The sequence below is a fragment of the Acartia tonsa genome, chromosome 12 (assembly GCF_053477335.1).
Source record: "Acartia tonsa isolate MP-2025a chromosome 12, ASM5347733v1, whole genome shotgun sequence".
NCBI classification, from domain to species: Eukaryota; Metazoa; Arthropoda; class Copepoda; order Calanoida; family Acartiidae; genus Acartia; species Acartia tonsa.
In genome coordinates this window covers 23,808,076-23,834,717 of record NC_137271.1, presented here as the reverse complement: position 1 = coordinate 23,834,717, position 26,642 = coordinate 23,808,076, and the positions used below count along the sequence as shown (strand labels likewise).

Here is a 26,642-nt window from a genome sequence, read left to right as displayed (position 1 = left end):
TAACCCCTTCTTATTTTGTTTTCACTTTGAAAAAAAAAAACATTTTCAATTCCAAGGCATTTACTATGTGGGGCTCTCCTAATATTTACCTAACCTAATTTAACCTATAAGCATCAAAAGTACATTTTATTTTATCAAAAAGAATTTGTTTTTGGTCCAAAACCTTTCTATTTGTACGTCAACAAGGACGTGCCTTTTTCAATAACAGTTATTTTATATTTGAAGAGAATACTTTGTAATAAAGATGTTTTTATTCTTGTATTCTAATTTATCTGGTTTCTTGTTATTTGCAAAGCTGCTCTATAATTCAATCTCTTCGGATTTGCTTAGCTGCTTTTCAAGATACCCTGCTGTTTTTGTGGCCACTAAATTAATGTGTAACGCAATGATGGTACACAAAATCACCCCTTTTGTTGAAACCTTTGGACACTCAACTGAATAAACCATTCAGTCAATATTCATTAAAGTGGTTACGCTTACAAATAATAAAACATTACAATTAAACTTTGTGGGCTCGTGTAATTAACATCCTATCATCCCCACCCTCCCTGATGCAGTATAAACATAGTTGTTCTATTGTTCATATTAATTATTCATTAAGGTTTTGTGATTTTCATAATCTCTCATACTTTTTCTCCTTTCCATTTTTTGGAACACTTTTCAAACCAGGGAGGGAGGGGACATTGGGCTGTCTATTACACTAGTCCACAAAGTTTTATAATAACATATTCTTATTTGTTGGCTTAACAACTTTATGGACCTTCTTTAAAATTGATTGGTTGGTCTTTAAGTTGAGTGTCCGAACGTTGCAACCAATAATTGTAATCTACAGATAGGTATATGTATCTTTATTGGGGAAGTATCTTATCCCTTTAGATCCCTGATTTGGGAAAATAATTCTATATCAATGAAAAATAATCAGTGTTTATTCATTCTAAACATTGAAAAAGGCATTTAATTTTCACTTAAGGGGCGATTCGTCGTATTTTTAAAATGTTTTTTTTTATAGGTTAATTTAGGTTAGGTTAGGTTAGGTTAGGTTAGGTTATATTGTGTTAGGCAATTGGCCCCGCAGTGTTAGTGTCCCCCCGCAATAACAATAGCAGAAAAGCTACTGTGAAAAATACGAAGAAATGCCCCTTAAGATGCGTTGCCACAAAAGGGACTATAACCCCTAATTAATATGGTAATATTTAGGTAGAACTTTTTCTTTCGACAACTGAAGCCCCCAACCTATTTTTCTAGTGTCTAAAAAAACACATTTCTTGCCTCTAAGCTATCCTAGAGTTTAATCTTAACTCAACCTAACCTGTAATAATTATCTTCTATTTTTTCAGCATCAAATGAACACTTATTTAAATCCGATAAAATATTTACAGACAGTTTTTACCTTATTTGGTAAAATTAACACTATCAAACAAATTTGAGAGTAAAGGGATAAATGATAGCAAAATAATAATTCATATACTAGAAAGAAAGGAAGTACGATTGTAAATTACGCTGGTACCCAAAGTTTGATGATCACGTTATCTTGTTTGTTGGCTCAAAATTTTGGGTACGATTAATGAAGTTTTATTGATTGGTTCCAAACTTTGCATCCAATAGCTGAAGAGAATGTGCAGTTTGTTTATCATCAATTGGGATGTAATGGTTATTTCTCGCATCGTATTATAAACAGCTTTCCGCTTTCGGCACCTCTGGGCTAAAAAAACTGGTCTTTATCTTATGATTGTACATTTTTATATTCGTAGAAAACTGGATATGATACGATGATAGACATAGTTTTTTCGTATGGATGAGAACCGGTTCTAATCCACCGGATTAAAATCGGTTTCGAATGAATACGAGAAATTATTTTACATTTATTCTTTCCATGTCTCTGTTAAGTAATTCTAAACTGGATATAGAATGTAAGTGGATATATTGGGTTAATGTACTTTTGCAATGAGGTTGTCCTAGGAATCATTTTTCTAAAACTGTCATTATCCATAGTCAAAACTTCCAAGGACATTATAAAGGAGAACTATATTGGTTCAGCCGTTAGCGAGATTTTTCATGACAGACAGACTGACACACAAACATACACATACTGTTACTTTTACATAATGATACATCCTGTTTAGATCAGTTTTTTTCAAGTTGGTAATTTACAACAACAAAAAATGAAAACGTTTACGCTTTAGTTTACCAGGGATCTTAAGTAAACAATTACCGATAATTTGATGTACACAAACTTACCCCTTATGTCGATTGCAATTAGTGGTTGAAACGATTAAATATATTGGTTAGAATCTCGGTGAATCACATTTTTTTCTAAATTGGTGAATTACAAAAAAAAGAGAAAATAGTGAAAGTGCTAAGATTTAACATCAGTTCTTTGCAGTCTGTGATAATGAAAACACTAAGCCTTGTAAGTATACTATTTAGTTGTTTAAACCTAAGTCTGTGTTCAAGTGCGCGGGAGGTCGGAAAAATTGCCCAAATCCAACCCAAGATAGTTATACAACTTTCCATAAAATTACAACCCATTCGGACTAGAAATTTCTGAGATATTTTACTTTAGACAATAACCTTTATGTCATAGGATAATTTTTGCAATCAAAAAAATAACTAAAGGGTGAGCAAAAAAATGCAAATAAATTTCAAACTTCTAATTGCACGGCTTGTGTTAATAGTATAAGAAATACTTTGCATACCGTTAGAACTGATATGAATGAGCTCTATTTTTTGGAAACATAAGAACGGTTTCCACATATAGTTTTGTTAAGTATTATACATTTTCGGTTTGATATGCATTTAGCCTTTAAAAGAAGTAAAATCTCCATTTATTGTTGTAACTGTAGGTACTTTTTTAGACATACCCGTTTCTTGTAAGATTAACAATTTTCTTAAAATGAAAATTTTACGTTTGGGACCAGAACTAAAAATGGCAAAGGATGTCAATAAAATCCTCTCGTATGAGTAAATTAGAACTATGTACAATATCATAAAACCTTAGCCTTATCATCCAAAATCTTTCGAAGTTTGTTTTTTTTAAGCTCTTAAGTAACTTATAGTGTAAACCAAAAAATAACAATGTTTAAAGACATAAAAGTAATATATATTTCTTTTTACTTAAAACACCTATTCAATTAAACTTAAAGTAAGGAAAAGTTTTAAAGTCAAATAAAAGATTATCCATTAATGTCTAAGCTCTTATCTGAACTATCATACCTTTTTATTAGAGAGGGGTGGGGGTGCTCGATTTATATCAATCCTGGATCCCATTAAAGCTAGAACATAGAAGTCTAAAAATTTGTATGTGTTTTCCTTGATCAACAAAAAATATTCTGATCTTATATTTTGTTATTTTTGTCTAATGTCATTGACAACATCCATGAAAGTGAAGCTCTGAAATGAAAAAAAAAACGAAAATTAACACTTGAAGAGTGTCAGAACTGAATAAGCATAATATAAATGCTGAAGTCTAAATAAACAAAATTGTCAGTAAATTTGTTGCAAAACTGCTTAAATACATGTTTTTGTTTAACGACATATTTACATTTTTAGGACTTGTTTATAGAGATGCTTCGCTTATAACATTGTACCTTGTTGTAATAGAAATCAGTATTCCAAAAATCATATGATTCGGATGATTTTAACATCCAAAAATTTGTTGTCTAATAAAATGGAACGTACGGACTTTCATGTAACGATTATAGAGTCGCTGCGCTTTCTAATGTGAATCAAACATTAGAAGAAAAAGAAGAAAAAGGGAATAAGAACAAAAGATATTAAGAATTGATTTCACAGCCTTTTTAAAGGAAAAAAATGAAAAACAGAGAAAATCAAAACATTTCTGTGAATTTTACTTTTTCTAAGGATAATTTACAAATGATATGTATTTGATGTCATAAAATGAATCCGTAACAGCTAGGAATTTGTTCCAACTATATATATCACAAGTGAATTATCCTTAGAACCATTAATATACACAGAAATATTTAGATTTACTGTGTTTTTTTTTTCCTTTAAAAAAGCAGTTAAATCAGTTACCTTGGGGACTATTCTATGTAGGTACCCAAAAAGTTTGTTAGTGTGTGTCTGCATATCTTTGTTTGTTACGCCAATAGAGACACAAACTGTACTAGATATACATTTTGTAAATCAGCTAATAAGAAGCTTCAATATTCATCTTGATTTAAGTTGTTAGATTGTCCTTCTAAGACACAATATTTATTGATATTTTAATGGTCGAGTTGAGTTCTTAAAAAAAGGATTGCTGAATTTGTCGGAGGCAGAAGACAAAATTTGTTTTGTACAAAATTATCAAAGAAAAGTCCAAAACGAAAAAAAGATTATTAACATACAATTTTATACAATATTTAGAGATTTTTAATATTATTTTGGACGCTTATTACACAAATAATTTTGTTTATTTGGTTAACAAAATATTTTTAAGAATCCAACCTAATCTCCTTTGAAATTCACTGTTAATTCCTTTAAGTGAATGGATGGATATAGAATACATGGATATATTGACAGGGGAATATTTGTTGTTAATTTAGTTAGCTAATATGAACCTCATTTTTTGATCAGTTTGTTCTTATAGTAGTTTAGGAGGGGACTGGATAAAAGGGATTGGAGAGGGAAATTATTATTTTAGTTAGCTTTAAGTATCACTTAATTGTAGTCATAAAAAATATTGAGTAATAAATAAACAGCTTATTGTCCCTATTCTTCCCGTTTAATCCAATATTGATCACTTTTTATGCCTCTTGAAATTAAAGGCATAAAATTCTAACTTCTTCAACACATCTAAGAAAATTACTGCTTCCTCACCATTTGGCTTTTGGGACTTCCAAAACAGAAATCTCAAAATGTTTTTACTTTTCTGAGTGTGTGTGTCCATTATACATTAGAATGTTATAGGGATGGCCGAGTCTTTACAAGAAAAGGCAGTAATCTTTTCTACATTTTTGTTTATTACTTTAGGTTAGGTTGGGTTGGATCATGTTGGTTAGGTACTTTAATTGTCCCACAGTGTTAGGTATCTTTACCGTGTAAAGAAATCTACTAATTACTAACACTATGATTTCTAAATAATTGATGATCAGAAAGTTTGAGCGACATAGATTTATTTACTATATACAGGGTGAGTCAGAAAAAACTAAGTTTTCCGATTTTCTGATACAACCAGTAGGAATATGGAAAAAACAATTATAGGTTCTTGTTCTCTATAAAAATATACATTAAACTTAGAAAAGGTGTTTTTGAATATCTCTGAAAACAACGGCGCTTTTTAAAGCATAAAGATTTCAAAAAGTGTGTGTGATGAATTTTTCGGCCATTATTTTGTACTTATTAGGTAGATTTATTTATAATAAAAAATGCCTACCACTCTAAAAAGATGAAAAAACATTTTTTGATTATTAAAATTTTTATTCAACAGATTGTAAATATTTAACATCTTTAAAGTACAATTTATTTAAATTAAATTATCACATTATAAATCAAACGTTTTGTTGTAATCTCTTGTCAAGATTTAATAACCCATGACTGAAAAACCAGCTCATGACCGTAAATATTTCATCTTGTTACCTAAATTCCTCCCCCCTCCCCCTGAATTTCCTCTATATTTGGTGCAAGACTAGATTTAATAACCAAAATCTCCGCCCCCTTTTGACAAATTATACTTGTATGTTATAATCCATCATAATAACTTCATTTAAATAGGGTAGGGTTTCAAAAAAGCATCTTTATTTTAAAAATTCAAACCTTGTTAACTTTTTTATCTTAAGAGATTTTTTTGTCAAATAAAAAGGTATTTTTTTTTTTAAGCTACATTATTATAGAAGATTCTTTTAAACCACATGCATCACAATCAAGAAATATGAAAAAATGACAAATTGCAGTATTGTAAAAATGCTTTTTTGAGGAGCCAAAAAGCATTTCACCTTTAAAACTCATTTAGGTACTTTTCTTAGACCTTTTTCTAAATGAATATTAAAATTTTAAGATTTTTTTTATACTAAATAGATGAGTTATTTCAATTTTTCTTGATCAACATTTTCAAGGCATTTTTTGACACCTTACACCTATTATAGAGGCCGCATTTTTAGAGATAATGAAAAACACCTTTACAAGTTTGATGTGCTTTTGTACAGACAACAAGGACATATAATTATTTTTTCTGTATTCCTTTTGGTTGTTTCTGAAAGTCGAAAAACTCAGTTTTTTCTGACTCACCCTGTATAGAAACTAGAGGCACCGCTCAAAGATTCTAGAACGTCTCTATTTGTAATAATAAGAAGAGAAAAAAATTGCCTAAAACCAAACTTAGATATGAAAACTAAATAGCCTGAAACAATCCAGGGAACTATAAGAATCTTTTATAAAATAGAGAATTCAATCGGTTCGATAGTTATCGAGAAAAAAAAGTTATAGATGAAAAAACTTTATTACTTTATATAGTAGGATATAAGATAATTATTCTATTCTTAAATATACATTTTCTTCATTTTAGGTTATTTCACTAGTTTGTGTAGGAGTCAGCTTTTCAGGTTAGCTTCAATAACATATATTAAACAAGCATCCCAAACACATTAGCCTAAAACTATTTATTTCAGAAGGATTTTTCTTCTTTTTTATAATTTTATTTGTCAAAAAAATAAACAGAAAATCCTCATGTTAATTTGCCCAATCAATACCATAAATAAATTAAACTTTTTTAAAATAAAAACCTCTGCTCAGTACTTTTCCTTTCTCTTATATGCTAAAACGCTTTAGTGTACTTATGAATTAGTTGTGATCGTAATAGGTTTTAATATTTTACTAAGGTAATTTGTATTTGTTTCAGCACAATATTGTCCTAGAGGATGGTCTTATTATCCTCCAACAGGTATAGTTATACCTCCTATAATACAAAAACCATAAAGTAAAACTATTTTGATTTAGATTTAAGTTCATAGTCTTAATATATTTTACCCACTTAGGTTCCTGCTTCACAACTTTAAATAAACATCTGTATTGGGATGAAGCAAGAAGAGAATGTGCTTCTTTGGCCTGGGGTTCAAGTCTAGCCTCAGTAAGCACAAGAGAAGAAAACAATTTTGTTATAAGTAAATATTTAAATCCTTATAATAAAGTAACAATTTGTTTGTCTGTCTTTTGTACCAAAGGATCCTGTCTACCGCTGAACAGATATTGTTCTTCTTTACATGCTAGTTTTCATAGGTCCAAGGAAAGTTTATAACTATTTTGGGGCAGGGAACCACCTAAGAGAAATCACCCCTAGAAAAAAATTCCCCCCCAAATTTTAAAAACCGAAATTGAAATTGGCGGGGGGGGATTTTGATTGGTCAACGTTGTCTTTTTGAATCAAAACTAAAAATTGAGCTATCAAATTTAACTCCCCACTTCGCAAGGGCCTCGAGAGGCCACTTGGGGCGTAGACGCTCATAATAAAAATGGTAAAGCACAAAAATATTTCTAAAATCTCATGAAGGAAACATAAAGATGAATCAATGAATGTTTTATACTGAAATAATTGACTTGAGCTGTCTATCTGTCAAGAAAATCATATTTCCCCCATGGACATTAGTTTATTTTTAGATCTCATTAAAAGACATGGTGCCAATGAGAAAGTTGGATTTTGGATGGGAGCCAATGACCTAAGAAGAGAGGGAGTCTATGTTTGGCTTGATGGATATAAAGGTAATTTTAACTATATATATCAGTAAAATATACACTTTCTAAGATGTTTTGAAGCTGTTTTACTGGATGTTAATACCCTACTTACACAATTTCCTTGTCTGACTACTTAATATTACTCCTGATCTTCTCAGGTCTTATTGGGAGCTAAGTAAATAAAAAACAAAAATATTTTATAACATTCTAATAGTAAAGGTAAACATAGATCTGATCTTACTTACTGTGATGGATTTAAACTATTTTACTGAAGGTTAAAACACCCTGATTACTAAGAAATTTTTCCTGTTAGTGATCAACTAATGAAATGTTCTTCCAATTTACTAAGGTCTAATGGGGAGCTAAGTGAAAAATAAATATTTTTTTAAGAGTTTTAAACAAAAGATGAAACATTAAAATTAATTTCTTTCAGTTACATTTACAGCTTGGGCGAGTACTGAACCAAATAATTATTACAATGAAGACTGTGCCTTCGTAAGTCTCTTTTTATTTGTAATAAATATATTTGTCTACAATAATATATATAAATTTGCATAGATTTTTTAAAATTTGAAATGAATAATTTTAATTTTTGAACATTTTTATTTACAGTGGAGAAAACCTATGGGCTATAAGTGGTATGATGGAAATTGTGAGAAATACTGGATGGGACAACGTGGGATGTCAGCTGTGTGTAAGATGCCAGGTATTTTCATAAACTACAGTTTCAAGGAAAAATATATTTATTGATTTTGAACACAGGCAAAAACTCTAAACTAGTATCTTCAGCTAAAAAAACCTTTTCCTTGCTACTAAAATTACGAAACTTTTTTTTTTCATTTAAAGAAAAATGAAATTTGGCTATGAAAGAAGAAATCTTATACAAACCTTAAATTTTGGATATACACCAGTTTAAAGATACTTTTAACTTAAAGCTCCAATCTTCTTTATCAAAAATATGTTAATACATAATTTAAATTATATTTTTACAATAACAAAAACCATGTCAAAAATTCAGTGTATCTTATTTGACTAAACATGATATCCTAGAGGCAAAACTAACATAAATCTCCGTGACATTCAAGCAAATTATTATTTATACTAACACATTATATGATTATACAGTAAGTAATTTTTCTCGTATTCATTCGAATCCGGTGGATAGGAACCGGTTCTCATCCATACAAAAAAACTATGTCTAGCATCATATTATCTCCAGCTTTCTACGAATATAAAAATGTACAATCATAAGATTAAAGCCAGTTTTTTTAGCCGGTGCCTTCGGCACCTCGGGGCTAAAAAACTGGTTTTAATTTTATAATTGTACATTCTATATCTGAGGAAAGCCGTTTATAATACCATGCGAGAAATAACTATTAATATTTTTCATTTCAGCATTGTAATGAGAATACAAAGTTGTAAGAAACTAACCTTTAACCTGATTTAATTTAATATTGTAATTGTAATTTCTCAATATAATTTTATTTTCTTAATTATTGTAAATATAAATAATTTTTGTTTAATTTCTTATATCAATTATTCTTATTTAAATGTTTATCTGACAATAAAGTTTAGTTTAAAAAGAGTCTTTTTCCAGCTTACACCACCAACAAAAATTAATTCGAGAAAAAAAAATCATGAAACCTATTTTTGTTTTCTGCTGTCGTTGTGGGTCAACTCATAGTGAAATTGACGACCTTTACATCTGCCTCCCAAATATTATTTATATTTATTTCACTTGATGGTTATACCTTATTCCTGGTCTTTTCCTGGCCTGTATTTTCAAAAAATACAAAAAATTTAAAAGGTACGAATTTTGAAATGATTACTGTATCGTGGTTTACTTTTCTATTTTGCAGAAAATGTTATTGGATTAGTATTGCTGTTCTTAGGTTAAATAACACTCAACAGACAACCAACTAATTGATTGCACGACCTTTGTCTGGAAGTCATACCTGTGAATGGTAACAAGCTGCGCCTGTTTTAGGCCATTGTAATTCCCTCACTCTAACTATTAATGTCTCTCATTTGAGTTATGATGCAGTGTTGGTCCGAGAGATTTAAAGACAAAGTAGATAAAACTATTGGTTGAATAGTTTGGACACTCAACTTAAAAACACAACTAATCCAAATATATTAAAAGTTCCCAAAGTATTTAAATTAACGACTAAAAAATATGATTATGAAACTTTGGGTTCTAGTGCACTTGATAGTCTAATGACCCTTCCTCCTTGGAAAAAACCCTCTCTACCATTTTATTTTTTTAAAATTTTCCTTGTTAATCTGTTTGTCAGTTTTATCAATTCACCAGTAAACTAGCGACTGCGGCCCTAGAGGCCTCTACCGACACTTGAGGGATGGGAGGGGTATGTAATATGTATAGACCCTCCATCTCATTTTTAATTTTAGTTTTAAAGGAATAGTATAAAAAGTCACATGGGAGGGTGGAGCTACACTCAAACTAGTTATAACCATTCCCTGTAGCTTCAATATAAAAGGACTAACATTTAAGTCCAGTAATTAGCGAGGTCTTAAGGTACAGACATGAAAATATCCTGTTACTTTTATGTAAGTATATTGTTTTCTAGGTACAACCTTTCTTTTTATGGAAGCTATCATGTTTGTTTCTTCATAGAATACTTTAACTTCTTAATATATCTTCCCTAATTAATCCTGTTCTTTTTGTAAATAATCTAAAATAAAAAAATAACTTAATCTTAAAATCTTGATTAGCTAATTGCTTCCACAATAATGGAATTAAATACATGGATATATTGACAGGGGAAAATCTTATGTATTGTAACTTAAGGTTGCCGACGGACCTTATTTATTGATTAGTTTGTTCATCCAGTACGGATGGGTAAAAGGGATGGAATGGGAATATCATTTGCAGTATCACTTTATTAAGGTACAAGATAATCTGAGCAATATCTGAGTAGTATTATATCAATTCCCACAATCCTAATTGCAGGGACTTTGGACTGTTATTACTTTGAATTGATTATAGAGATTTATACATTAATGGTTGTGGGGATAACAGATTTATAGTATAGATATAAAAATAACCAAGTCCCTCCCTTAATCAATGACCAATTTTTCGTCTGCTACCAAATTGTTTTTTTATAATATAAGCGACACCATTGGTTGATTTTCAATGACCCAATTGAGAGTCGGGACAAGAACACTGCGAAGGTGAAATATAGGTATTTAACCCCTTCCCCCTCTAGTATTTTACTCTAATGTGGGATAGAGCAACCTATAACAAAATTTATTCGTGAAGCCATAAAATTGTTAGAATACAATAATATTTAAACTTTTTTACCCAGAGAGGTTTCTTTGACATTTTACTAGAATTGTTTATTTGAATTCCTGTCCCTGCTATTTTGAAATCTTTTTTAAAAATTTAACTTGAAAAATTTTGTTTGTGAATCACTGGTTTGGTTAGTACAGTTATAATACAAAAATAACCAAACAAAATATAGAAAAGATTTTCTGATAAAATTATATACAATTATGCAGTCCAAATCAAATCCATATAATCAAATTAAGTGTTCTTTTATATGTAGCAATATTGAATTTGTCAATGGAATTTTTAGTGATATTTATGGAAATATGACAAATAAAACTTCCTTTCCATGTTCAATTATTGCTGTAATGGTGAGCCCTAGGTGGATGCAACATACTTTTTCTTTTATCTAAATGATTACCTTGCATATAGGAATAATAGCTATTCATAATTTACCTGATTGAAAATAGGGTATTTACTAGAATGCTTATCCCTTACAAGCAAATAAATTAGTTGTTTGTTATATTGGAATTTAACTTTCTTATGTTGTTATGTTGAATATGTAGAAGTCTAGTTTTAACCAGAAAAAAACCATTTATGGCTTAGGGTATTAGATCAACATTTTCAGCAATTTTAAAATATTTGATCCTACAAAAAATTAGTTAGATAAGAAGACAAATTTGAAATTCCTTAAACACTCTTGACTAACTATGTTTTTATTTTATTATTGCTGCTCTACCTACAGACATAATTGGTATTGATCCTAAATTCATTAAAATTGTGCCCAATTTTTATATTTCTTTATCAATTATATTTTATTTCCTGTCTTGTTACACAATTATGTAAGATAGTATAAGCAAAGCATGCACATCAAAACATTAAATCAACACAATAACATTTTTTGGAGGGAGGGTTTCAATGCAATTTTAGGAAGAAAGTTTGGGTTGGATGATATTCCACTAACAATGTTTTGGTGGTGCCACATCCAAAAACATTTCTGTGGGGGGGGGGGAGTCACCCCTATTTTACTTCTTACTCTTGACAGCTATGCTAAAGGAAGTTCAAATGTTTATCAAAGTCAAAGCTTTATAACTTATAAGATTAGAATGATTCAGTAGTTTAAATCAAACAGCAAAGAAAAACATATGTAAAAGATAAGTAAAATATAACAATATTTGTCTAATGAATTAAAATTTTAGATTTGATATGGTTTCATTATACTTGAAGGTATAGGAAAGATGGTTGAATAAATATGACAGTATGGAGATTAAATAAAAGTAGGGATGTGGAAAATAAAAATAAATTAATTTGGTGAATAAGTTATTAATCATGTTATCAATACAATTTAATTTTGCAAGAAGGTTGGTGCAAATATTAGAATATTTTCGATATTTTTAGATTACAAAGATGAGAGGATTGTTTTTATTTTTTGGTACATTTCTATTTATCAGCTCTGCATCTGCTGTCAAAGTTGGACAATGTTTTGTAAAGATGGAGAATAGGCAATTTTTAACATTTTTGTTCTTCATGCAATTTTTGTTATCAAAAACTTTTGTCTTTTACTGTGAATATTAATAAAAAAACGTAATTGATATTAGAATGGTCCATTATTTTTTTAGTTATGTATGAACAGTTCATTTCTATAATGTTTTAAAAAATTATGATTTGTGTGGATAAGTGTGTGTTAATTGAATTTGCATGTAAAGTGAGCAACTGAATACAGACAGCATCAACATGAGAAAAATAGTTTTACTTAACCCTTAACAGTCGGACCCTTTGCCGCACCTTATCAGTTGGGGGGAGGGGGCATTGAACACCCCCCCCCCTCTAATCTCAGTTCATATTAGAGCTAAAGAGCTAAAAATATTTATGCAAGTCCCCTGTTTAATAATAAATTTCCGACCTTAAGTAAGTCAAAGTGAATTTTTGCTTCCTTCACTCTTTTTTTTAACAACCTTTGTTTTTAGGTCCTTTTTACTTAAAAATTATAAATGGCTGTAATTTTCTTATTTTTGAGGCTAGAAGGACAATTTTTTGCAGAAAATGTTTATCTTTATGTAAATTATATATTAGAAATATCAAAATATAAATTTCCCAGCCGCCGTAGTCAGCGGAAATTTTAATACATTATGTAGATATGTAAGAAAAGCTTAAGTTTAAAATTTGAAGTCTCTAAGAAAAATTGCGGCCACAGGAGTCTTTTAAAGATTTCTGGAGACGTGGAGGATCAGGACCTTCAGGATCAGACCTGGAACCTGAAATTGACTTGAACAAGATTATTTTGGCAAGATGAAATGCTTTGTTTAAGTCAAAAAATATGTTTGCTCTTTACCTGGATGACCCTGCCAGGTTTGCTGGCAACCTGTGCCCGCCAGGATGGAGGTATTAAAAAAATTACAAATCTCAGTTATGTGTCAAACCCATACTTAAAAAGTCACGCAGTTTGGGCTCTTTATCTTTCACATACAGAAAATGAGATAGAAAAAAACAGAGGGAGGGGGGCATTCAATGCCCCCCTCCCTCGACCGGTAAGGGTTAAAAATGCTAAAAATTTCCTTTTCTGAAAGGAGCTTTGCCTTTATGGAAGGAACAGTAGGTCCTCTGTATACCACTGATACTTCAGAAGAGTGTGAAAATATTTGCATAGGAATGCTAAAGTGTATGGCATACACTCATGAGGTTGTAACATAATATTTAATCAGAGTGTGTAATTAGGAATAAATTAACTTCTGCCTGTAAAATGTATAAAATTCTTGAAACCTAAAAATTGTTTTCTTCTCAATCCAGCACTACAATAATATATATTGTAATATGTTACGCATTCAGTAAAAGTAAGGATGCTGAAGCGCAATAATAAGAATAAAATGGCAGGAAAAGTGTCTTTCTAGAATTTTGAATATATTTAACTTTAATACTTCTGGGTTTATTTACAATTCTTATCATAAAGTAACATGATGTCTGCCTGTCTGTCTGTACCAAAGGATCTTACTAATTATTGAACTGTTATAGTTCTTCTTTACAGGGTAGCTTCTCATAGGTCCTGAGAGGTGTATAACTATTTTTGAGGGAGGGTACCATCACCGTCCCAAGAGAAAATTGCAAGACAATATAAAAAGTTTTAAAATCTTCCAGCAAGGTGGCGCTAGTATCATAGAACATGAATAAAAAACAGCTGCCTTGAACATAGACAAATTATTATTCAAATTAGTTATATAAAACAATAATAAAAAATTAAAATTACTAGTCTTAAACAATTTTGTATCTAGCAATATGTATTATTTTAATTTAAGTTAAACTCCAAGAAGTGTTACATTTACCACTTCTACCCTGACATTGGGAATAGTGAAAAAGAAATAGATTGTAAGGTATTTAAAGCTAGTTTGTTTCAATATTGATGCTTAAAATTAAGGATGCTACTATATTTCTTTTTTGATTAAAACTGAAATTGATGTTGAAGTTGAGTTTAAACCTAAGTTTCTAAATATTTACTTTTTTCTTAATAGGAGCCTTGTGTCACTTATTATATAGGATTGCCTAAGTTTTGTTACAACATATCCACAGATTATGTTTTCTAGTAAGTATCAAAAGACTACTTATTTTAGTTTTAATTTACACTTGATCCTTGCAACATTAGGCCAAACTCCATTATGCAGAATTAATAATTTCTTAGTTCATTACAGTACAGATAGGTATTATTGATTTCTATAAAAGGCCTGTCTTTCTACTTTGACATTTGATGTAATTAAACAGTCTAACATTACAGTTGTTTTTTTATGTTTTACTATTTTATTTTGCTTTTATTGATAATAAAATATTCTTTTACAGTCGTGCTTACCTCACACGACTTGACGATTGCAATACATTTGCAACTTTGTGTAAAAGTGTTTATATTCTAGAGGTAATAATCAAATTGAAAATCAAATGTCTAGTTCTAATAAAAATTCTATAATTGTAAATTTGATATTTAAGGTATTCAATGAATAATATTTTTCACTAGGCTGAAGCAAACTCGTCTAAAGATGTTGTAGAAAAAATGAAGACTAAACATGAGGATAATTGCATTTTTTTATTATTATTTTTAGTTGCATAGTTAGAATATATTTCCCTTTTTCTTTCTGTTCTTAAATCTATTATTAAGAAGAAAAATACAAATCTTTACTGAAATCTAAACACTAATTTTTATTAAATAATTTTTAACAGAAGTGTAGATAGGCTAAAACTTATTATGTGATTATTAATTTTTTTATCTATTAAATGAATACTTTTTGATGTTAATGTTGTTAATTCAGTCTGAATTGTTAGAAACCAAGAAAACACTACAGTCACACCAAGATCTTATGTTAATATCTAAGGCAAGAATGCTAAAATACAAAATACAGAAGAAAATAATAACTTTCAGAGGCTAAGGAAATGACTCCAGTAGGGATTAAAATACACACTACTAATCATTTTAATGCTTTCATTCAAAATTCAAAATCACAGTTGCCGCAAAAAGAATTCTTACCTAGTCTTTGCACATGTCAAGCCAGGAAGCATACGAGGGAACTTGTAGCACAGCTAACACACATTTCAAAGCAAAACATGAGTTTTCATAACCAAAGATGGCGCTGGCCCAAAAGTATAAACAATAATGGCTTGTTATTATTTTTAATCCCATCTCCAGGGACGTATGCCGCGTAAACTAATAGCAGCGAAGGGTGTCTTCACTTAATTTTAAGTTAGGAAAGATGGTTTTAATGGGATCGATTTCAACAAGGAAACATACACACATAGTTACCAAGACACACCCGCCTGTGACGGCTTAAATCAAGCATATTAACCCACATTTGACACAATTCTCGAAAAATTTGCGTGCAGTCAGAGACCACAGAAGTCACACTACATGACCACATAAAACACAAGAATTTCATAAATGGCCTTAAACCTTAATTTTGTCTGCGTAAATGCTCATCAAACATTCACATAGACTCAAACTAGCCTCATTAACACATTAAAGGGCAGGAAAAGAGGGATAGGATGAAAAAAATGCATACTTAAACTGAAGACTTACACATTCTCCATTCACACACAACATTGTGCCTCACAGCCTCAACAACTAAAACAAAAAGAAAATCATTCTAAATTTGCTTTTGAATTATTTGCAAGACCATAATTACAAAGGTACCCAAACATTTATTAGGTACCCAACATGGGATAAATATTATCTTATACGATAAAATTAAGATAACCTTAAAACTAAAATATTAAGACTGTAACCTAAAATCATTAAAAGTTAAATCTTAAATAATTGCATCTGCATAATGCAAATTTTAAAAAGGCTTAGAAAATTGAAAAGGCCTCTGAAAATTGCTGACTTTGCATTTTCTTAATCAAAAAGTTTAAACAAAAACTTTGCTCTTTGGTACACGTAGGTATAAGCTTTAATCTACGGACTTTCTAAATCTTTGGCGTAATTGCTTTCAAACAGGATACAGTCAATACAACACAAATAATCATATTCAGTTCCAGCTGAATATTAAATCTACAAACATCTTCAAATAATTGCAAGAATCAATTATTTTATATGCCTGGCACAATAATACCTGCCTCCGGCTACCAAGTTGACAATTCTTTTCCTTGAGCTAGCTGTGGGCAGGATTTCTGGCGCCGGACTCAAACATCCTTAACATAAAAGTTAAAATTAATCAATAATAATTCATCAAATCAATTATCAAATTATTCATCAAATCTCAGCTTCAAGAAAATCAAAATTACTTCAAGAAGAATGAAAAATTAAGCCATTAAAAGCTTGGGTTTGCCCGGTTGCGTCGCGCTTGGCTAACGTAAGTAGGCTTCAGAGCTAGGTAAATGGGTCGTTCCAAGTATATTACTTCGGCTAAAAAAATACTTCGATTCATTGCTGAAAAAATACTGCTTCAAATTTAATATACTGCATAAAAATGAAGGTAAAATGAATCTAAAATACCTATAGTTTATCTTAACCCATTAGTGCCGAGCGCCACTTTTATGGGCCAATCGAGCTGTAAGTTTCAGGGAAGCTTTATAATGGTCAAAACGGAATTGTATTTTTTTGTTTTGCTCTAGTGGCGTGCACAGGAAAGTTGCAAAAAAAAACGGTTCGGCTTGGCCATAAATACCAACCAGGCATTAACACCCGTTTTTGGTGCTTTCCCCCAGTTTTAAAACCCTGTTGACCTGTATAAACCCGGTTATTTTGACCAAAAATCGAAAAATGTAATTTTTGAAAGCCAAAAGTGAGATGAACACTTTTTAGAACTTTGATACGATCCGTAATTGAAAACTACACAACCTCATGTAATCTAAAGAGCTACAAGTATAATACGAAGCAATTTATTTCAAATTTCGTGTTTAGCCGGCGATTTTGGGTAAAAAAACCCTGTTTTGTTGTTGTTGTCAAAAAAGATCTATTAGTGAAACCGGGTAATAAAAATTTCAGACTCAAAATGGAAATGCCGAACCGGGCCTATATAGGGCGTAAAAAAACGATAAAAAATTCATATAAAAAAAAATAATTTAAATAAAACTAATTCACAAATAGATGTACTTGTCAATAAACTTTAGATTTAACGAAAAAAATCAGCGACTTTACTATAAAAACAAAAAAGTTAGATGGGGTATTTTGAATTGTCATGATTTTCAAACTTTGTTGATCTATACCGGCAAACGGAAGTAAGCAAAACTGCCTGCTCCAGGGGGAAATGAAAGCCAGGGTAGTAGAGGGGGGATTCATACTGAGAATGATGCAATTATGAAGCCGGAAACTGGTTTTTTTTACATTTTCTGGCACCGGGTTTTAAAACCCGGTTCGGCACTAATGGGTTAAATTAAAACTGTGATATTCATGTAAAATAATATTTAATATTTTAATAATATCAATATGTTGTGTTCATTGTTATCATGCTTATCTCAAGAAAGAAAATTGAAATCTTAACATTTTAAACAAGAACAAGAAAATAGGTACCTAGGAAAAATAAAATACTTAAAATTCTACTTTCTTAGGTTTTTAAAAATGCGTGAAACTGCTAGGTACTTTTAAATACTGCCAATTTCTGCTTTTACGAATAAAAATATAAAAAAATCTTTTATCTGTTTACTAGTTTAAACAAATTTGCTCAACTTTTTGCGAAAAAAAAAAAAAAAACGATACGGTAAATAAAGTTACTTAAAGGACGCCTGCAAGAAATAACACGCTTTAACTGCTGAAAGACTGCCACAAGAAGACCTAATACCCCAAATTTAAAGCCTTCAGCTTCAATAACAAAAAAGTTCTAGGCATTTCAAAATAGCATTTTATGTACAATGGAATTTTTGAAAGATTTCCAATGCTCATAAAAGAAAAAACAATATTAAATTACGTCGCCTAGATACAAAATTATAACCTTATCTTTGTCAGAAACTTAGATTGCCTGTAACTGATTACATTTTTACAATAAAAACACCACATTTCATAGTCAAAATCTATGAAAAAAATTCGATTTAGATTGCATTTTAAAACGAAAATCATAGCGGAAACAAAGGGGTAAACTAATACAAGCTTAGCTGTGATTGGTTGTTAAGCTGATTCAGCCTTCTGATTGGCTACAGTACATTCGGTACAACGCAAGTAAAACTTAATTTTTTTTAATGATTTTGACTATAAAAATGGGTATTTTTATTGTAAAAATATAATTAGTTACTGGAAACCTAAATTTATGACAAAAATAAGCTTATAATTTCGTTTCTAGGCCTCGTAGTTTAATTTCAAAGTTTTCAACATGAGCATTGCAATTCTTTCAAAATTTTTATGTACATAAAATGTCATTTTAAAATGCCTAGAACTTTTTTGTTATAGAAGCTGAAGGCTTCAAATTTGGGGTATTTGGTCTACTTGTGGCAGTCTTTCAGCAGTTAAAGCGTGGTATTTCTTGCAGGCTTCCTTTAAGTATCTTGGGGTAGGTCAACTAGTAGTCTTCTAGTTGATATTTCATGTATATATATACCACTTTAGCTAGGTAGCTAATTGAAAAATCATGATCTTCATAAAACTTTAAACCATGATTGTCACCACCAGAATCTCCAGACTTGGCGGCACCTCGTTTCTTAGCCAGCTTGGCCTTGAAACAGTTGGCAGCCTTAATCACCGCCATCATTGTGCAACGGGCCTTAGTGTAGGTCCGCCACCCCAAACATCTCCAGAAATCTTCATCAACAGACTGAACAACCATACAGCGCAACTTTACCATCTTCTGGTTCAGCTCAGACTCAGGTATCTTCGGATTTATCTCAGCAGCCGTCTTGACCGGCCTTTGATCATGCTCCAGGCGCAACCAGCTGAAACCAGTTTGATACACACAACCTGGGGACACATCCTGCACACTGCAATCGCCACGAGTTGCCAAATCGGCAATATTCTGATCTGTGGGCAACCACCTCTATTCCTCGGGCTGGCTTAACTGTTGTATCTCACTACATCTGTGAGAATTAAAGATATTCAGCAACACACTATCACTGCTAATCTGTGCCAAGGCACAGGTACTGTCGGTCAAATACATCCTGCCGGCCAATTTCAAGGGCAGGGCCTTTGCAACCGAATCCACAAGCCTCAAAAGGATGAGGGATGAAAGCATTTCAATGCGGGGAATGCTTTCACATCAAAGAGGGGCCACACGAGTTTTAGCAGTAACAAAAACTATCTTAAATCCATCCTCGGTGGGCCATCTCAGGTATACAACTGCACTATAGGCTGAACTTGATCCATCACAGAAGCCTATAATTGCACGGTCCTTTAAGCTGTCCACAAACTTACTCCACAAAATCTCTGGAACAGCTTGATCCCAATCAATCCCCATGATGCAAACTTCACGTAGAATAAGTTTAGATTTAAGCAACAAGCGGCTGGCTAATCCAAGCGGGTCATAGATCTGCTGAACTATCCTCCAAATCATATGCTTTGTTAAAATCTCTGGCAAAAGTCTCCAGAGCTCCTGCAGGTCCAAATCCTCCTACAATTTCCGTCCCTTTACCTTAGCTGAAGAATTGACTCTAACAGGCAAGGACAGCACATCTTTTTTGGGCACCAAACCAATCCAAGTATCTTGAGGGGCTCAACATCATCACCAGAATAAGTGACACTCTTGAAACCAAAATTGCCAGGTGCAATCATATCCTCTATTTCTCGGACCTTCTTCTTATCTTCAGGTTTGGAATTATGACCTGACAAGCAGTCATCTATATACGTCTCCTCCTCAAGTTTTATGGCAGGGGAAGCTTGAGCTAACACAAACTTTTCACCTTCTGAAACTGAACCATCCTTCCACAAATCTTGATTAGCAACGGATAGCCACGGATACACTGGTCACCAAAAACATCAAGGAACTCATCCGGGCTCCTGCCGCCAAATATCCTGGCGGTCAGGCGCAGGGCCGTTACGGCGAACGACCCTGATAACTTCTCCCAAAAGTTGATGCATTGGTAAGATAAACCTCAAATGGCCCATACTCTGTCTCTGCAAACCAAACACGCTTCAAATGTTGGTCCTCAAGCACAGCTGCCAAGGCATTGTAAAACTTCTTGACATAACCAGCAACTGCAACCTTGTAGCCTCTGAACCGTATCAAATTGTGAAATAGTGTATACAACGGTTCTGGCCCATCCATCATAATATTATTCAATGACGTTCCTCGGCAGGTAAGACTACTGTTTGCACAAATTCTCAGGGGTGTAGAAACAGATTCTTTATACGCAGAAACCAAGCTGGAATAATACACAGGCTTAGTCCACTTCAAATCTTCAGCCTTTGCCTTTACAAAGATGCCTCAGCTGGCAGCTTCCAGAAACACTTGTCGGAAATGCTCATAATCACCAGAATTAAATAACCATTTCCTGTCACGAATAGCAATGTTCAAAGCCTGCTGACCATTGTCAGGCAGCGTCTCTGGTGGCAGCCTGTATGGGTAGGCAGCCATCCACTCACGTTTCACCAAGTCCAAGGTAAGACCTTCATCAATTAACTGTTGCTTTCTTGTTTCAAGTACAGATTTACCTGCTGCGAGTGCAGCACAGTGGCGCCAGTTGGAACTTAAGAAATCCATGGCCTTACTCTCCAACTTAATAGCCTTACACACAATAGGCTTCTCCTCCACAAGGCCCTCTGCAGAAACACACAGCCAGCTGCTACCGAAAATAGAACGGTACAAGCGGGACTCACCCTTGAGGCAGTCTGCGGCCGGAAACAATGACGGCCTGATATGGCTGACCAGGACCTGAACAGGTCCATTAACCAACGTAAAATCTTCAGGTTGCATATCAATTAACTTGGCAGCATCTTGCGGGTCTACAGAACACAAGCCCTTTGTATGACCGATGGTAGAAACAACAGCGGCTTCAAGGAGGTGTAGGTTGCCATTACGGTCAGCCAGGTACATCTTCACAGTAGGACAAGACTGAATAGATCCATTGGCCAAGGAGATTTTCGCTGAACGTCCAGTCTTAGGTAACTTCAGCCGTTGAGAAAATTCAGCTGTAATCATGGTTAAATTTGCTCTACTGAACCACATGACCGTAGCTGGCACCTTACGGCTCATGTGGTCCACAGCATCAACAATCTGTAGCATCATCATCAGGTTTACTTCAGGAACAAAGGGTGCTTCATACACAGAAGCAGCTTGCCCGTCAGCAACACTTTCATGGAGAAGGGTGCTTTGGGGTTGATCACACCCCTCTGCCCGGCACCCTGACAGCTTCTCTTTCCTGGGACACTCTGCATACCTGTGGCCCTTATTTAAGCATAGCTGACAGGCTCCTATTTTTTTCACAAACTTCTTATGTTCAGGTACAGGCAGGTTCTCAAACTTAGGACACTTATACAAATAGTGTTCTTGGTTACAACCATCATAAGTACAAGCAGGCTGCTTCTTCTTTCCCTTACCAGAACTGGCCTGTTTACCCACGGCCGTGGCAGCTGCGGCAGCATTGCCATTACGCTTAGTAGGCGTCTCAAATCCAGAGGTACCGCTCATTAACATAGCGCCTCTCTGTTGTTCCAAGATCTCCAGCAACTTGGACACATCTGGGGTGTCCATACACCCCAGGGATAGATTTATTTAATCACAAACATCCTTAGGTAACTTTTTAGAAAATAAATCTAGTAAAAGGACCGTCGCAATTTTGTCGTCGCCCTTGGTCAACTGCTTCAACTGGTTGATGGCGCCGGTGAACTCCGCCATGGCAGCAATAATCTGCCCATTGGAAGACATCTTCTCCTTGCCACTCCACTTGTTGAAAATAGATAACAGCTGCCTGATCTTGGACTTAAACAAATAATCCAGGTAAATCCACTGAGCTGCGTGAGTAGAGATCTGCTGCAGCTGCAGTCTCAGCTCTTTATCCTTCATAACCTGTTCGGATGATAAAAGCATCTGTAGGTAGGATTCATCATACGTTGCTGTAAGCTTTATAAAATTCTCCTTAAAACTTACGTAAGACGTCTCATGGCCATTGAAAGACGGCAACAGTTTCTCGTTCAGCCGGCCCATATATGTCGACGGCGGAAACATAGACTGCTGGCTCTATGGCAGAGTTAAGCTGGGATCCACCGGACCAGAAATGACAGGTGACGCAGGCTCTGGTTTAGCCCTTAACAATCTACTCATCATAACAGTCATATCATCAATAAGTTTGTCTGGCAACTTCACAAAATCACCTTTGATTATGCCAGCAATCTTAGCACATTGTTGACTCAGATCACTTTTGTAAGCATATAATTCATCGCCAGCCAAGTCCATGAGGCTTTTAATGGATTTAAGCTCTTCAATAGCTTCAAGAGTCTTTTTCAATTCACCATAACTTTTTTGCGCTGTAACAAGATCACCATATATATCAAACAAGTCCTCCTCATCCTGGATCTCAATATCATGGGTGATTAAGCCGTTCACAACACGCTCACAAATACTATGCATGTCCTGCAAAAGGAAACATTCCTTCTGGAGATTAACGTCAAGATCTGCAGTTGTTGTAACTATCTGCATCACTCTATTTAACTCAACACTTAAATCATCCACTGATTTTGGCAATCTCTAAAGTTCTTCAATAAATCCTGCACATTGAATAGCAACACTATCAATTGCACTCGTTCATCAGCTTGATGGACTGGATTCTAAGTTTCATTGTCGCGGAATGCGGTCATGCATGGCCATCCGCAAGATCTTAAGCTCCAATAGAGCAGACATCCTCTTACTTCCCCAGTGTACAATTAGACAGAGTTACTAATGAGTATTTATTGAATACCATAAAACTTATTTGCCTGAAACATATAAATAAAATTAATACATAATTTTAATATCAATTCAAAATATAATAAGCTTCGAAGAATAATTTAATTTTTAAAAATCATTATGTAAGGTTTCATGATTTCAAAAATTAAGACAAAGAGGAAAATATCAAAATCTAATTAAATACATATAAAAACATAATAGAAATTAATATTTTTTAGGTAGAATCATTACAAATGTATTTTAAAATGTTCGCATATAGAAATAATTCAGTTTAAGTTGGTCTTTTCATTGAAAATTAAAGAAAAATAATTGCAATTTCTTTTAAACCAAAATTATCATTCAAAAATTCAAATTCACAGTTGCCGCGAAAAGAATTCTTACCTAGTCTTTGCACATGTCAAGCCAGGAACCATACGAGGGAATTTGTAGCACAGCTAACACACATTTCAAAGCAAAACATGAGTTTTCATAACCAAAGATGGCGCTGGCCCAAAATTATAAACAATAATGGCTTGTTATCATTTTTAAGCACGTCTCCAGGGACCTATGCCATGTAAACTAATAACAGCGAAGGTCGTCTTCACTTATTTTGAGTTAGGAAAGATGGTTTTAATGGGATTGATTTCAACAAGGAAACATACACACATAGTTACCAAGACATACACTTTTATCTAAAATACAAAGTAGAATGATTTCTGTCTGTCCGTCTGTCCCTTAAGATCTGATTATACTCTTCAGGGTATATACCTAAAGGTCCTGTGCTGGTTTTAAGCTATTTTCTTGGGGGTTGGGACACCCCCAACTCCCCAAAAAACAAAAAAAATATCCTTCCCCATTTTTTTTTATAAAGATTTGCTTAAGATTTCCTTGGTCCTTTTAAAAAAATTTTAAATCACCTCCTGGGGTGTAGCCGCTAGTATATACATATTGAAGTTGTATTTTTGACAATGCTAGACAGGAATACTATTTCCAATAAATTTTAAGTAAATTGGAATGATTGCAATTACAGATAATACCATTTGTGCTTTTCTTTTATTAGATTGAGAACGACAACTTAAAGAAAGAAATGGAGAACATGAGTACTAAACACCAGGTACAGACAAATTATTTTTGTTTAATTTGATGTTTTTGGAACTATAGTGTCAGCATTTATACTAACACCATTGAATCTTTAACCCTTACAGATCAGGCCCCAATTTCCACCTTATAAAATTGGGGGGGGGGGGGGCTCTAAGCCAGAAAAAACATCGGTCATTAATCGGTCAGTTACCGGTCAAACGGTCAAATGGTCATAACACCAATTTTCTCAGATGTTCATTGATATCTAAGTATTCACAACAACAAAATTTTAAGTCTCTTATACACATAAGTCATAATGTAGAAATTAAGATTTATTTAGAATTTTCTCTTGCCGACATATTATTACCAACTTAAAAAGTCATGAAGTCACAGCTCTCTATCTTACCTACAAAAAAAATGACATTGAAAAAACTAGATCTGTAAGGGTTAAGCTGTTTGGCCCCCAACTCATCCTAAAGTTTACAAAACAAATATTTTCCCATCATTATCCCATAAAATGGTCAGAAGTAGGCTTCCAAATACTTTTTATTTTACTAAGATAGCTCAAATATTAAGGGAGTAATAAGCGTTTAAAAAAAAAAGTTTCCAAGGGACACCCTGTATAAAATCTTTTATCTATCTTTTCTTATAAAAAAAATATGTTAAGTGCCATAAAACCTGAGTGTTTAGTTTTGGATATTTTTTTCTAATTATATCTGTTGGTTTTGCTTTTTAGGAAAAAATGACAAACATGGAGAAAACTATTCAGGTCTTAAATTAAATATCATATCTGTAATTATATTTTGATTAAAATTTCACCCCCCACAGTTTATGACTGTAAAAATCTAACTAGACCACTGATATCGAGCTAAACAAGATGTGAAGATTTCATTTCTGGCAACCAGAAAATCCAAAGAAATCTAATTTTTGTGAAGAAAAACCCTGCCAAAAGCCTTGCAGGGTTTTGTCACCACAAGAATAGGCAAATAGTGCCAGAATACTATTTCCAATAAATTTTTTTATTACATCATTTTAAGTAAATTCAAATGATTGCAATTCCAGATTACACCATTTGTATTTTTCTTTTATTAGATTGAGAACGACAACTTAAAGAAAGAAATGGAGAACATATGTACTAAACACCAGGTACAGACAAATTTTTTTGTTTAATTTTATGTTTTTGGAACTATAGTGTCAGCATTTAAGATTTTTTTAGAATTTTTTCTAATTTTGGTGCTACCTAACCAACTTTGACCAGACACCACAACCGACACAGACCAGATATCCTTATATGATCAACTCTTGCCGACATATTATTACCAAACTTAAAAAGTCATAAAGTCACAGCTCTATATCTTATCCCCCCCCCCCCAATCTGTAAGGGTTAAGCTGTTTGGCACCTATCTCATCCTAAAGTTTACAAAACAAATATTTTCTGCTAGGTTAGTCTAAATTTAATAAAATCAACATCTTTTGTACTACCTCATAGATTTTTTCCTGTCTATTTTGTGGATTTTTCATCATTATCCCATAAAATGGTCAGAAGTAGGCTTCCAAATACTTTTTATTTTACTAAGATAGCTCAAATATTAAGGGAGTAAAAAGCGTTTTAAAAAAACAGTTTCCAAGGGACACCCTGTATATAATCTTTTATCTATCTTTTTCTTATAAAATAAATCTGTAAAGTGCCATAAAACCTGAGTGTTTAATTTTGGATATTTTTTCTAATTATATTTGTTGCTTTTGTTTTTAGGAAAAAATTACAAACATGGAGAAATCTATTCAGGTCTTAAAATAAATATCATATCTGTAATTATATTTTGATTAAAATTTCACCCCCCACAGTTTATTACTGTAATAATTTAACTAGACCACTGCCATCAAGCTAAACAAGATGTGTAGTCAACCCTTTTATAATGTTCTTCATTTTTGCTGGTACACACTTCTAAAAACTAAGGAAATGATCTTTGGATTACCTAGGAACAATAGATTCTTAACTAAATTTTCTCGTATTTATTCTAATCCGGTTGATAGGAACTGGTCATCCATACGAAAAAACTATGTCTAGCCTCGTATTATAAACCGCTTTGTATGAATATAAAAATATACAATCATAAAATTAAAACCAGTTTTTTTAGCCCGTGCCTTTGGCACCTCAGGGCTAAAAAACTCAGTCAGAAACTGCTAAATTCTTGCACATTCCCTTTAATCCAGTACCCAAAGTCTGAAAATCCTAAAAATTAAATATTCGATCCATTGTCCCCTCCCTTACTCCCTGTAATAAACCCAATACCAACATTATAATTTTACTATGTTGATTTCAAGAAACCCCTTCCCCCCCCCCCCCACACACACAC

The 26,642-nt window shown here is 32.7% G+C and overlaps 2 protein-coding genes across 6 annotated transcripts in view; both read left to right on the top strand.

The window, feature by feature from the left end:
• LOC145333011 (C-type mannose receptor 2-like) overlaps positions 1–26,642 on the top strand; it is a 54,504-nt gene that overhangs the window by 14,965 nt on the left and 12,897 nt on the right. Inside the window, exons 1-6 of one of the 5 annotated variants that reach the window (XM_080178137.1) lie at positions 12,358–12,456; positions 13,522–13,633; positions 24,266–24,319; positions 25,022–25,054; positions 25,378–25,431; positions 26,039–26,071. In XM_080178137.1, coding sequence (XP_080034263.1) covers positions 12,362–12,456; positions 13,522–13,633; positions 24,266–24,319; positions 25,022–25,054; positions 25,378–25,431; positions 26,039–26,071 — 381 coding nt within the window. In that variant the 5' untranslated portion in view covers positions 12,358–12,361. Of the gene's footprint in view, positions 1–12,357; positions 12,457–13,521; positions 13,634–15,213; positions 15,307–24,265; positions 24,320–25,021; positions 25,055–25,377; positions 25,432–26,038; positions 26,072–26,642 lie in introns of those variants that run through there. The other 4 variants (XM_080178139.1, XM_080178136.1, XM_080178138.1 and 1 more) reach the window with 4 other exon arrangements.
• LOC145333013 (alpha-N-acetylgalactosamine-specific lectin-like) lies at positions 2,296–9,253 on the top strand. The gene is made up of 8 exons (XM_080178142.1): positions 2,296–2,410; positions 6,506–6,542; positions 6,839–6,880; positions 6,975–7,100; positions 7,594–7,695; positions 8,102–8,163; positions 8,281–8,374; positions 9,064–9,253. The coding sequence occupies exons 1-8, from the start codon at positions 2,393–2,395 to the stop codon at positions 9,069–9,071; spliced, it is 489 nt and encodes a 162-aa protein (XP_080034268.1). The 5' UTR covers positions 2,296–2,392; the 3' UTR covers positions 9,072–9,253.